The following is a 14,539-nucleotide window of genomic DNA, read 5'->3' as shown; positions in this document are numbered from 1 at the left end:
AAAAGAGCAATTTCCTTCTGTGCCTTTCTAGGTAAAGCTTAAAGTTTGCTCTACATAAGGTGGGTGTGAACAGCTAAGAATTTTTACTTTATTACAGTTGCCTTTTTGTTTCATCTTTCAGAGACTCAAAGTTACTAAAGATCAAATATTGTCCTGCTTTCTACCCACAGTTTCCTATAGTTACAAAAATATTCTAGGGACATTGAACTATATAACTTGCGATTACCAGTTAAATCATAAAACAGAATGGAAGAACAAATGGAGGGAAAAGAATTTTTGGATATAAATTCAGTTAAAAAAATAGAAAGAATTTGGTAGTTCATATAATCTGTTAAGAATCTTTGATGCATATGTGTTTGTACATATGTACAGACATATGTCCATACATACACACATATATATATAAAATTTAATCTGGATTATAGAACAGACATTGTCATATAATTTTTATTTGTAAATTCAATGTAAAAATCACTTGTGGTTAGAAACTTCATCAAGTTAAAAATCTGCATGCTGAGTTCTAAAAGACCACAATAAACAAATATTTTAATGTGAATTCAAGAAATAATTTAACAAAAAGGAACAATTATTGTCTAGAGCTGCACTGCATAAGGGTGAAAGTTTTTTCTCTAGTATTTGTTATGTATTCTGCATGTACAACACATAAGAAGTTAATAGTTATTATGCCTATTCAGTCTGTTTGGGGAATGAGTACTTACTAGCGTCTAAAAATAATGAAACACAATTCAAGTCAGATCTCTAAATTTAGCAAATGCAGTGATACTATGTCTATTTGCCAAGTTATTTAAAATGTGAGGCACTTCCCATTTTTTAACAACCGAGTACACATTAAGGGTTCTTTAAAAAAAAGAGATAATTCTTTTAAATAACTCAGTAAAGCAGAAATTATCTACTATACCTAATTCTCCAAATTCCTTCCCCACGAGGACAGATGATTAATCCTAGCAAACCTCTTCCTGCTATGTCATTTCCCAAATTCACATTTTCTCCACAAATGCACTAAGACCGAAAGGGGTTAGAAAACAATGTAGGATACTCAAGGTTTTGTGGTGTGTGTGTGTGTGTGTGTGTGTGTTTGTGTGTGTATAGGTGAGGAATTAAGTCCTTTCCTAGCTGAAGGGCGATGAGCTTCTGAAGTTCTTTTGTGTAAAATGGTAAGTGGTCTTTCCATAAAGGATATATTTAAATATACCTAATGTGCTTATATACTTTTTGAAATGCAAATGATTTACCATCAACCCCCCTCCGCGCCAAAAAAAAAGGGGGGGCACAAAACAAGCAGACAACAGCAACAAAACCCAAACCACAAAGCTTTATTGATGCAATCTTAACCTGCTCCTATGCAGTTCAAAGAAATTTACAAATGAGTGAGGATTTGAAGGCATCGAAGGTTCCCAAGCAAATCTTGGGTCTCCAGTGAGACCTTGGGGGGTAGAAAGTGGAAACGGGAGGCTGAGGCCGGCGGCAGCGAGGGAGAGGGAGGGAGAGACCGACGGGAGGGAAGATGGGGAGAGAAAAGATCGCGCCGGAGCCGGCAGATGCATCCGACCCAGGCTGCTGGGCAGAACCACTGGGTTATAACCGAGATGCCGCGGCGTGGCTCTGGGGCCCAGAGCGGCCGATGCCGTGGGCACAGCGTGCAGGTCCGTCACCCCCTCTAAGCCCCGGTCCCTCCCGAAGTTACGAGCCCCGGATCCCCGGGGCGCCAGCGCTCGGGGCCGGGCACGCAGCTCCCCGGGAGCGGCAGCCACAGGTTCGTGCGTGTGAGGTCTGGGGCGCCGGCGCTTCGGGGTGTGCGCGGGGTGGGGAGAGAGAGCCGCGCGGCGGGCAGGGCTGGCGTCTTAAGGCCCCCGAGGCTCCCCGGGTGTCGTGGGCGTCGCGCGTGAGGTCAGAGGGACAGGTAGCCCGAGCAAGGCTCGGGAGCGCGGAGTGCGGCGCTGCGGGCGGGGAGCGCGGCCGGGGCGTTTGCAGCGCCCCCAGCCCCGCCGCCGGGCTTCCCCGGGAGTCGCTCCCGAAGCGGCGGCGAACCCGGAGCCCAGCCTGGCTGCGGGATCCTCCGCGTCCATCCCCAGCACGTACCTGGGCTGAGCAGATCTGGGGAGTTGGGGGTGGGGTGGGGGTCGGCTGCGACCCCCTCCTCCCCTCCGCCCTTCCCCATCCCGGGGCAGGAGTGGTCGTAGCGTGGAAGACTCGGGCCCGGGGAGCTCGCCAGCAGCCCGGCCTCCAGCATCTCGGGCCCCGCAGTGGGGGGGATGCGCGGGGCCCGCTGCCACCCGTGCCCGAGCGAGCCAGCGCGGCTCGGCGTGGCCCGGGAGCGCCCGCTCGCTTTATATAGGCGGCGCCCACCCGGCACGTGCCCGGCCCCCGCGACGGGCGCGGCGAGCATGGGGCCGGGAGCGCGCCCCCCTCCCCACCACCTCCCACCCCGCTCCCCGCCCGGCGTCCGGCCGGGCCCCGCCGCCGCCCTCCCCTGCGCGCGGGGCGGGGCGCTCGCCGACGGGGCCCCGGGGAGGCGCGGCGTGCGGCGGCCGCCAAGCATGGTAACATGAACGGCGGAGCGTGAGCGCGGCCGCCCAGCCCCGGCCGAGATTGATGAGCTGCGCGCGTCCCGGGCGCGGGAGCACGTTGGGCCGAGCCGCCGCCACTTCCTGGCTGGACGCCGCTGACATCTGTAGCCTTGCCCGGGCGCCGAGCGCCGCCTGCCCGGGGCTCCCGGGACCGCGCGCGACCAGAGCTCCGGGGCTCCGCGCACTCCGCAGCCCGGTCCAGGCGCGCACGCTGGCGCCCGGGCCAGTGTGGCCGGAGTCCAGGTGGGTGAAGCCCGGCGGAGCGCAGGGGGGCGATGTTTGGGGGACCCCCGGGGAAGGTGAGGTCCCGCGCTCCAGCGGCGACTTCGCTGCTGGACACTTGCTGGGCTGGAGCTGCTTCCTCCCACGCAGTTCACACGACTCACGCCACCCGGTCCTCCAGCTGGAAGAGGCGGGGAGTTGGGGGGTGGAGGGTGAGCCGGACGCCCCCAATTGCCAGTTCCCTTAAGGATCTAGCATGCATTGACTTTGCCGTCACTCAGGAGTAAGTCTCCGAAACGGTCCTCTGTGCTGCGTGGCTCTGGATTCATGGAGGTCCAGAGGCTTAATGATTTCCCCGGTCAAGTCATTTACTTCTAAGCCAATAGATGGTACCTTCGTCATAGCTCGCCCGGGTGAAAGTAACTGTGCGTTTGTTCTGCAGATGTCCAACTTCCCTCGGAAGCCTGCAGATGGGTGCTGAGTACACAACAAAAGTTTTCTTGTTTTGTTTTGTTTTTTAGCTTCTGCTCAGTTTCTGGTGCTTCACAGGGGCCAGAAAAAAAAAAAAAGACTTTGGCATTAAACTCCAGAAGCAGTTGAGGGGACCATCTCCTTTAACTTTTCTCTGTTATCGTTGGCGATGAAGAGGAAACAGAAGAGATTTTTGCAGATGACTTTGGTATTCACGGTGGCTTTAATTTTCCTGCCCAATATTGGTCTCTGGTCTCTGTACAAGGATAAGCATCTGGTGAAATCTACAGAGCCCGGGGAACAGCAGGTAAGTACCAGCCAGAGAAAGATGCCAGGTGAATGGGCCAGGCACCCAGCCCACCAAGGGATGCGGGGTCGCCTTGGGTTTTCCTTACAGGTCTCTGGATCAGTAATGATAAGACTCTAGAGTTTGGATTTTAAGCAAGTTGCTTGCAAGTCTAAGCCAGTAACATCACCATGGAATGTGAACTGAACCAGGAAAGAGGGATTGAGAGGTTCAAGACAGGTCGGCATCTTTCACAAGTGGTCTTTAGGTTGGTGGAGATGGAGGGGCATGAAGGGTCCCTGCTTCTCCCTGGAAGTGGGTTTGGAGAAGTTTTTTACAAACGGATCCCACCTCCCTCCTCTTTCCCCATTCACCTTGTTAGAGTGTCTACCTTAAAGTGATTTGAACATGAGATCATTAGAATTGTGAATTAGCTCTAAGTAAATCTAAGCTGTAGTTTTCTGTTTGTGGTTGTACTTTTGATTTAGCAGCAGCTTTTTCTCCTGTAGAAACTTAGTCTCTTGTTTCTTTCTCCTGTTGCTAAGGTGGTGTGGTACTGACAGTTACTAAGGATTTCCATTCTGTTTCACAGTCTGCTGATAACAGTTTGCTGCTAAAAGCTGCGTTTCTATCTGAAACACATGCCCTGTGTATGCCTTGCTCATGACCTAACAGATCAAACTTACTATCTCAGTGATAAGTAATGCAAAATAGCCCTGAAAAAGCATTGTTGAAACACAATATTGTTGAATCTCTATATATTAATCGGATAACTTCAGCAATTAAACTTCTAATAATGGAATTCAACCTTCATGATATTGGTAGAATACCTTCTTAGTTGTGTGCATCATTTCAGGATATTAACATCCTTAATTTCAAGGACCATCACCCATATACATTCTGTACCTACCACAGATAAAAATGTCTTTAGTAGTCCACTTGTTGGCAATAGAAATATTTGTCAATGACAAATAAATGTGTTTTGGGGCTTAACAAAGTTTAATTTTCATTGTATGCTGTGAGTAGGTATTTGTGAAATATATAGAAATAACCTGCTTTTAAATTTTGTCTTGCAAGCATTAGGAGTCTCTCAAATTTAAAGTTAACTAGTTAGTTGCCTGTGGATTTTTTTGTAGATTGAAATTTTGAGGTAAAATGTTGACATAATCTCATGTTTGTTATTGGTCTTTCTAGTCCTTCCTAATAGGGCTGTAACTTTGATTTTAAGTATATTCTGTTTTTCATTCCAGTGCCAAAATAAAGAAGATGGGAACATTGAATGCAAACTTTTATTTTTTCTGTGTAGGTCCATTATTTCTCCAATCTTTAATACAAAACAGGATTTTATTAACCTTATTAATGTATGTCAAGTTTTCATTAAAAATCAGTACAATAATAAAAGCAAAGGGATTTTTTCTTTGACTTTAATTATCCAAATAATAATGACCACATGAAGTATTTTCTGGAATAGCTAACAAAATACTAATTTTATGAATGAGATCTTTACAATTTTCACATGGGCTCTATTAATTTTCATTCTTAAAGATACATTTGTTTTATCTAATGGTATAGAAAATAAAATATGATAGATGAATTCTCTGATTTGTTATATGCTATACCATGTTCTGTTCTGTTCTAGTTTTTTCTGTACTACTAATGATACTTTATATCAGGAGGAAAATTAATGGGGTTGAAAGGCATAAAGTAGTGCGAGAAGAGCTATTTCTCAAAGTTTCATATACTACAGAGAAAATATCTGAAATTGATGTATATCCTGTGACATTTTACTTTAATAATTCCATGCAACAGTTTTAAAATCAAGAATAAAAGGTGCTACTATGTCATAAAATGAAGGTCAATCACATACTTCAGTGTTGTAACCCAACTTACTATCAACTATACAGAGTTTTAAAGGTAGCAGTTCATTAATCATTCACTGAAAGAATTCTTGTAAAACTAGAAAAGGTAAGCATTTATTAGGTTTTTTAAAAAATTTTAACTGGATAAAGAATTAGCATATGCTGATAGAATCATTTATGTTGTACAAGAGCTAAGTCATTTATATACATACATGTGGGCACATACCTATTAAAAAGTGACTTCAGTGATGACTACATGTGCTTAATATCTTGATGCAACATTTTGCTGCTGGTATGTTTCAATGTTAGTAAGTTGCTAAATAGGTTTTCAATTCCAGCATGCAATTTCATAATCCGGTAACGTGGCTTTTAAATTAGTTTTTAAAAAGCATGTTTATGGTTAATTGCTAACTAGTCTTCAAAGGCACCTTCTGCTCTATTTGTCACCATGTTGTAAAGTGCTGAGGGTGGGACTGCTGTGCTGATGGATGCGCTGACAGCCCCCAGGACTGACACTGCTCCCGGCAGTCACGTGCCTGTGAGCCACTGTTCTCCCAGCACTGACGTGTACACTGGCAGTCATATACTACAGAGAAAATAACTGAAAGTGTGCTGAGACCGTTCAGAGTTACAAACTGCCACAGTTTGCAGTAGTTTTGTGATGACAGTGGGTTTCATGGAAATGTCTTCTGGAAATTCAGAAGTACAGCTCCTCTATTGTTCTTAAAGACTCTTAACTTGTATTTTCTCAGAGCACATCACTGTTTGCTATTCAGTATAAATAGCCTAAGTTATATAATCTGAGACATGAATGGAAGGTATAATAGAAAACACTGCTAGAAAGTCTTTTGAACATATTTGGTACTTTTGCTTAAGTTTTAAATACAGTTTGCAAATCATATTTGTTGTAGTTTCACACAAAGTCATATTTATAATGTGACATTTTTAAATTTTAAAAGCATGTATGATACATACATGATAATTTAAAAAATCCCAAATTGTTCATCCCAAAAAGCTCTTTTTTTTTTTTGTGGCCAGAGATTACTGGAAAAAAAAAGTCATGCAGTAATTAAAGTTCTAAGTTCTGATTTATTCTTTAACTGTTCAAAATTATAGCTAACTTTCTGAGATGTAAATGAATTATTTTAGTAAATGAATCTTTTATATTTTAAATGTTTCTAAAAGTTTGCAAATGTTCTCATTTAGATGTCATTAAATTGTCAATATTAATTATTTTTGTCATATGTTTTATACATAGTTGAATTTTATGGCTTTTTTGCTAATAAAATGATATAGTATCTTATTTTTAACCTATATGTTTTCAAATTTATAGAAATATTGATAATCATGAATATCATCTTTGGCTGAAACTGATTATGGTAGAGTTTTATATAGCGATTCACATTTTCTCTCTTAAAATTTTTTTATTGCAATTCATGTATTCACTGGTATCTGCTGCTTTGGAACTAAAGTTACATATTTAGATCTTATTGAAGCTGTGCATTAGAATGATGATTAGAACAAAGCGGTACTTTAGGAAAAAACTGTAACTTGCTTTGTTATATTATCCATCCCCATCATTTTGTAAGTTTAGGTAAATAAAAAGTGTGCCAAACAATTTTTTAAAGAAAATTAAGACACTAACTTTCTTTTCCTAATTATGTAAAAGATATGACTAAACATAAGTTCCTGTAATTTGGCAACTAAGTTGCAAATAATATGTGGTACAGAGATAGCGAGCAATTCCTTCAAAATATGGCAGTTTATATATTGAAGGAATTTATATTTTGAAGGAATTTACAGTTTTATTTATTTAATTTTTTATTTTGGGGCCACACCTGGTGGTGCTCAGGGTCATACCTGGTGGTACTCATGGGACTATATCTGGTGCCAGGGACTGAACCAGAGTGACCACTTGCAAGGCCTTAGCTCCTGTAATACATCTTGGACCCCAAGATTTGCAGTTTTATGTAGTAAAAACAAGGGTTAAAGTCCTAGAATTTTAATGGAGGTTTTTAGAGTTGTTCCAGATGTATTATGATGAATTAAGAATGAATTTTGAAACTTAGACCTTGATTTCATTTTTACAAAGTCACATTTGGTAAGCAAAGTAGACTGTCATGTTACCCTTTAATTGCTGAACCTTCTTTTTTCTTTCTGTGTCAGAAGTTCTATTCATAAATAATATAATAGATGTTAATTACTGCTACATAACAAATTACATAAAATCTACAGACCCTATGTGGGGCATGGGAAGTATCTTCAAGTCATAGTTTGTTTTTAGTTTCAGACCTTTGTGAAAACTTTTTCTGGTTAGGTGTGTAATTTAATCCCCATTACCCAAAACACTAAAAAATATTCTAGGAGGTTCCACAGCATCTATCTTATGGTTAACGTGTTCCATACCTGGGGGGACTTTTCTTCCTTTTGGCTAAGAAAGCCCACTCCTTGCCCCGCCTCATGGCGTTTTCAGCTTGTTTTAGTGTATGGATGTCAGATATTTGGTACTCAGCTTGTGCTTGCTTTTCATGCTCATCATAAAACTGTGCTGTTCCCTTTTCAGTAGACACCTTAGATCCTGGAAGAGTTAAGGACAGGAGGAGAAGGAAATGGTTGCTTTCACTTCTTTCGTGCTCTTCCACTGCTCTATTTAGAGACACAAAATGAGAAGGGATTGGGGTGATAGTACAGTGGGTAGGGTGTTTCCCTTGCACGAAGCCCACCCCTGAGTTCGATTCCTCCATCCCTCTCAGGTAGCCCACAAGCTACTACTGAGAGTATCCCGCCTACACAACAAAACCTGGAAAGCTACCCATGGTGTATTCTATATGCCAAAACCAGTAACAACAAGTCTCACAACTGAGACATTACTGGTGCCCGCTCAAGTAAATCGATGAGCAACAGGACGACAGTGCTACAGTGGTACTAAATGAGAAATGATACTTTTTCCCAGCTATACTGTTTGTAATTAACCAAGATGTAGATTTTGAATTTGGGTCTTGAAAAGTTCCTTCTTGAGTTTCTGGAAAAACCATCCCCACATGCTATAGGCTTACACCACATAAGTCACATTAAAGGCTCTTAATATTTACTGTGGCCCAGTAGATGGCAATATGTTTAGTTCATGACTTTGCCTCTAAGGAGATTGCATGAAATACAGCTTTCTAGTTGTAATTTGCTAAAAAAAAAAAAAATGGATGGGGAAAAAAAAAGATAGGTTCCTTTACCCATTGTCAGTGAATCATGATGAAGGCATTCTTTCCCTTCATAATTGTTCAAATGAAAAAATAGGTTGGGATATAAGAGAGGAAAAGGTGAGGCATGCAGTATAAAGAAATATACTTTAGATTTTTTGTGTAAAAGAGATTTTTTAAATAAAAGATTTTGCCAGTAGTGGTTCTGAAAAACTTCATTACAATGGAATCCAGTTAAGAAATATCAAGAAGTACCTTAAGAATGGGTGCAAATTAAAACAAGGAAAAGTTTTATATTGTATGTGAGATGATGAAATAGAGTCAGATTTGGCTGCTTTGTCCAAAGGTCACTCATTTCTCACTTGTTTGACTTCTGATGAAGACCTGAGTGCACCTTACTTCAGATCCTTAAAACCATGGGCTATAGCCATGTTTTACTCTTCCCTTCACATTTCTATAAGTGTTTCTAAAAGTATCTTTATGGAATCAAATATGTAGAAGTGCTATGGAGCAGCAGGAGGCTTAGAAGAACAACATAAAGTTCAAGGCCAGCTCATAAAATATGTACTTGATCTCCTACTGACCTTCATTGTTCACACCATAAAGCTAATGACTCCGAAGTTGGCTCTTAATATAGTTTGATGCATGAATGGCCAACTACAAAGAACAAATGATGACTATGCCCCCAAGAATAGGCATTTGGATAGATGGAAAACAAAAGCTTGTCGGGTCAGAGAGGTAATATACCAGGTTAGGTGCTTGTCTTGTACCTGGAAAATCTGGATTTAATTTCTAGCACCACATATGGTCCCCCAAATCCTGTGATCAGTGATCCTTGAGCAGACATCTAGGAGTCAGCCCTGAGCACAGTGGGATGCCCTGGGGTTTTTTTGTTTGTTTGTTTGTTTGTTTTTGTTTTTAAGGTTGAAAGAAGGGGCATGTCATCCACAAACATTCAGGACACAGTGATCACTAGTATTCTGATGCCACCAAACTCCAAGGTGGCCAGAAGAAGCTGACAAAATAAAGGTACATTTAAGGTTTAGTGACATTCATGTTTTCTCCAGCTTTTCTAATAGGATGCACGTTAGACTGGATTAAATGGACACTCATGTTTAGTGTTTTCATTTCCTATATTTATTAATCCTGTATTCACACACAGCAGAGAATGAATGGCACCCACACATCTTACAGAGAAAACATGAGTGCACTCCTTTTACATTGAGCTTTTTATAGTTATTATACCCATTCCTGTTGCTTTGAATCTACAAAACCCTGCATAGCCTGAGCTTGAAGCTTCACCTAAACCTTCTAGGAAAGTATGAAGGGAAGAGACTGCATGCCTCTGAAAGTCCCAATCTGTGTAACAAGTGTTTGAATAACACTAAGGACTTTATTTGTTAGAGTTGCATGCAATAAGTTAGGGCAATTTGTTGTTATCTGGTGACACAATCAGCACACTTGTGTCTACTACAGACTCTGGCCCTGCCCACCAGTACTCTGTTGCAAGAGGTGGTGATTTTGAATTTATTTCAAGTACTTAAACACTTGAAGGAAGCTATTATAGACTTTGGAGAGCCAATGAAAGAAATTTTATTATCAATCATTTTGAATTTTTATTATAATTAGAATGACTAAATGTTCGGGATTGCCACCTCAATTTGATTTTCTTCTTCCTTATTTTTGAATGGCCCTTTAGTAACAGTTGAACTTCACATAAGAGGAAGTATCACAATTGCCATCGCATTAAGTATGTGATAGTATAGGCTCTGGAATCAAATGGGATCTGATTCCTACACATAGCACTTGGTGACATTTAACAAGTTACTAATCTTACCCAGGTGAATTTTCTCTTAAATCAAGAGGGAGTGTGAATCCATAGAGCATTCTTACCTAACTATGCAGTGTGGAATAAATGCTTAGTATCTTGACCACATATCATAAGGATGAACAGATATGGATTATTGCTCTATTGCTACATTGATAAGTATTATCATTGATAAGTGATCATTTTCCTTTCCAAGGTAATTCATGGTTGTTTAATGGATATTTGCTGATGGTTTCTCTTTGTAGACCTGTGTCAGGACAGCATTGCACAGCCAATATAGGCAAGTATAGGACTTGCCATGACTGGAAATATTTGACAGGGACAATTGCCTAATCAACTGATAAGGTCAAGAAAATAAAACATTATTTTCCCGTAAGCTGGGCCAGAAGCTAGTGAGAGCTTGTTAATTTTCTTGATCCTCTATTTACTTACTAGTAAAAAAATGAGAATGAAAATCTGAGGAAATGGTATAAAGAGTAGGGTGCTTCCATTGCATGTGGCTGTCCCATGTTCAATGCTGGCATCCCATGTGGCCCATCCAGTCCACCAGGAATGGTTCCTGAGCAGAGACTATGGAGTAAGCCCTGAGTACGGCTGAGTGTGACCTAAAATCTAGAAAACCAAAATGAGAATTAAATAGCGTTTGGTATATTAAAATTATTCAAAAGTGGAAACCACTTTTTTAAATTAAAAAAATAGCATTTTTTTTCTATTGGCTAAAAGTTCCTGTTACTTATCTCTGATGTAGAAAATCACTCTTGCATAATTCCAATGTCAGGATAGTTCCCAGGACAAAAACATCTTAGGTCTTAGAATATAAACAGGCATCAAAATGTACTAGGAAAAGAAGAGAATAAAAGGGCAGGAAAAATTTACCCAGGAAAGAATGCTTTAGAGTTTTCTAGATGTAGAGGGAAACATGGGAACAAATAGAATAGGAAAGTATAATCACCTTACTCTAAAATTTCAGGTTCTTGCTAGTTGGCTATGTGAAATATACTGTTCTCTGCTCTTAATGGACCCACTGTTTTTTGATGCGTTTACTAATCTTAATGTCTCTGGACAACTTAAAAAGTAACTCATGTGCTAGGAGCATATGTTGTATCAAATATATGGCCAGCCTCTGTGCTCACTCATGGCTGCCCAGGTGACTCTGAGTCTTAGATGGACTGTGTTTATTTGTCCCCTTATATGTTTGTCTCATTCTCTGTGATTTAGCCCTGTTGGACAGGGGTTGAAAGTACCACTGTGATTGCCATTAGGAACTTTGTATTAACTACATCTGGGATCTTAAAACTGCTTTTGCCATTGCTATTTCGTTATTGGTGTGCAAATTTTGGTTGTGGGAGAGATTGAAGTAAAAGTAAATAGAACAAATTATCAGAATCATGAAGTGATTTTATAGGATCATCAGTCCCTTCTGTAGTTTGGGGATACAGAAGAGCTTGTCACATTGTGCCCATTCTTCATTATCAAAATAATAATTTAAGGAGATACAATTTATATCCATAAAAAAAGGAAGCACTGCAAACTATATTTTGACAAGAGGCACATTCTGACAAGAACAAGTGCCATATGGGGGGATTTGATTATTCTACCAGTAGCAAAGTGGTAGACTACATATAATTGACTATGTATTACAAATATAGTGGAAAAACCTTAGATCACTGTGATCCAGGAAGACAACACTGAACAAATATTTACACAGCATTGAAGGACATAGATATTAACTTCTGTCTGCCTAGTTTTAATTCCATTTCTCTTACCTTCAATCTGTGTGGTCTTGGGCAAACTATTTGTGTCCTCTGTGCGTTTAATCCCCAACTCTTACTTGTTACTATGGAAAGGTGTCCCTTAGCTTTAGGATACACTTGAGCTACTATCTAGCCTTTCCTAAGAAGTTTATTTTTTTCAGATTTTATCAAATCTCAGCCATTTCCTCTCTGAATTGTCCCCTCACATCAACGTTTTATTTATCTCATTTTCTTCCACTATTGCAAGTGGTGTATGGAGCAAGAACAAAGAAATTGTTCCTTAGTGCCATATAATGGTTTAACTGCAATCATATCTTTCTCGTTTTCTCACTTTTAAATGATGTAAATTATTTTTTTATTTAATTTGAAAACTTTCATTGATGCATACCTTTGCATTATAACATAAACATTTTTTTTTTCTTTTCGAGTCACACCCGGCATTGCAGAGGGGCACTTCTGGTTCCGCACTCAGGAATCACCCCTGGCTGTGCTTGAGGGACCATATGGGATGCTAGGAATGGAACCTGGGTCGGCTGCGTGCAAGGCAAATGCCCTACCCACTGTGCTACCGCTCCAGCCCCTAACATATACATTCTTGTGTGCATCATTGTAAAATAACATCTATATTGAATTTAACAGTAAAAATTCAGTTATACTCGTTGTATTGTGATTGTTCCTTGATTCTGATTTGCGACCCTCTCCCTCCCCTTCCTTCTGTTCCCCTCTCCTCCCCTCCTCTTCCCTTCATTTCCCATAACCACTAGTTGTTATATTTAATCCATCTCTGTTGACTCATACATGACATGCGAATGAAATTATAATACTGTCTGGTCTTCTTCATCTTGTTTATTTCACCATTATGTTGTCTAGAGACATCAATGCTGTTTCATAGAGCATGATTTAGAGATGGATAGTATCCATTGAATATGTGTACTGAAGTTCTTGTATCTATCATCAGTCAGTAGGCACTTGGGTTTATTTTTGTTAGCTGTCTTAATAATGTAGCAATAAGCACAAAGTGTGCATATATCTTTGAATCAGTGGGGTGTTTTTTATTTCTATTTTTTGATAAGTACTCAGCAGTTGGATGACTGCTCATACAGAGTTTTTTTAATTTTAATCATTTTAAGTCTCCGATACTTCAGTCCTTGATGGATATACCAATTTAAATTCCCACTGGAGCATACTAGGGTACTCCTCACTGCACATCTTCTCCAGCCCTCGCTTTTTCTGTTTTGTATAATAGTCCTTCTCAGTGATATACGTTGATAGCTAGTGGTTGTTTTGATTTCTGTGTCATTAAAAAGGAACAAATAAGCATTGTTTTATATGTCCATGGTCATTTGCATGCTTGAAGAGCTACCCATTCCTAGATTCTACCCAATTTTATTTTTACTTTTAGGTTTCTGTATTTTTATTTTTTAATAGAACATATTCAAATGTGTGTGTTAGAGGTGCATGATGTGAAGCTATATTATGAGATGAATGATGTGCAAGCAATTTTAAAAACAACTTTTATATTTTGATAAAAACTTTCTTCTGTTCCACCCTTAAATATTGGTAGAATCCTATGTGTGTTTAATTGAATCACAGTGAGATACAGTTACAAGGTTCTTCATGATTAGGTTTCAGTCATATAATGTTCCAACCTCTGTGCTTTCACCATTGTACATTTCCCAGTAACAGTGTTCCCAATTTTCCTCTTGCCCCCCTTCCTGCAGTCTTTTTCTCTCTCCCTTCCCCCCTCTCTCCTTTTGGGTATTATTGTTTGCAATATATATATATATATATATACATATACATATATATATATATATACTCAAAGGTTATCAAGTATATCCCTTTACCTACTTTTAACACATTGAACACATTGTCAAGTCCACCTGGCCCCTGTTTTACCTGGCCTTGCATATTAGTTAATTAGCATTTTTATATCCCACAAGTGAGTGCAGTCTATTTTATCTTCTTATTTTGTTTCACTCATTTTGATACTCCCCATGTCCATCCATTTACAAGCATATTTTTCGTGACTTCATTTTTCCTTACAGCTGCATAGTATTCAATTGTGCAGATGTACCATAGTCTTTATCCAGTCATCTGTTCTCAGGCACTTATGTTGTTTCCATATTCTGTCTATTGTGAAGAGTGCTGCAATAAAAATAGAGGTTCTGCAATGAATATAGAAGTGCAGATGGCATTTCTGCTATGTGTTTTTAGGACCCCAGAAGTGATACTGCTGGGTCAAATGGCAGCTCAATTTCTAGTTTTTTGAGGAACGTTTATATTATTTTTCAAAATGGCTGGACCAGTCAGTATTCTCAGTAACAATGAATGTGA

At 40.2% G+C, this 14,539-nt stretch overlaps 1 protein-coding gene across 5 annotated transcripts in view; it reads left to right on the top strand.

The window, feature by feature from the left end:
- Positions 1-1,357: 1,357 nt before the first annotated feature.
- The window catches only part of GALNTL6 (polypeptide N-acetylgalactosaminyltransferase like 6), a 1,098,691-nt gene continuing 1,085,509 nt past the window's right edge, over positions 1,358-14,539 (top strand). The window contains exons 1-2 of one of the 5 annotated variants that reach the window (XM_055118910.1): positions 1,358-1,774; positions 3,332-3,588. In XM_055118910.1, the coding sequence (XP_054974885.1) occupies positions 3,451-3,588 (138 nt within the window). In that variant the 5' untranslated portion in view covers positions 1,358-1,774; positions 3,332-3,450. Of the gene's footprint in view, positions 1,775-2,520; positions 2,832-3,252; positions 3,589-14,539 lie in introns of those variants that run through there. The other 4 variants (XM_055118897.1, XM_055118904.1, XM_055118915.1 and 1 more) reach the window with 4 other exon arrangements.

Source organism: Sorex araneus, chromosome 1, assembly GCF_027595985.1.
Source record: "Sorex araneus isolate mSorAra2 chromosome 1, mSorAra2.pri, whole genome shotgun sequence".
NCBI classification, from domain to species: domain Eukaryota; kingdom Metazoa; phylum Chordata; class Mammalia; order Eulipotyphla; family Soricidae; genus Sorex; species Sorex araneus.
Note: the sequence above shows the minus strand (reverse complement) of the source record. Positions and strands in the feature narration are given on the sequence as shown.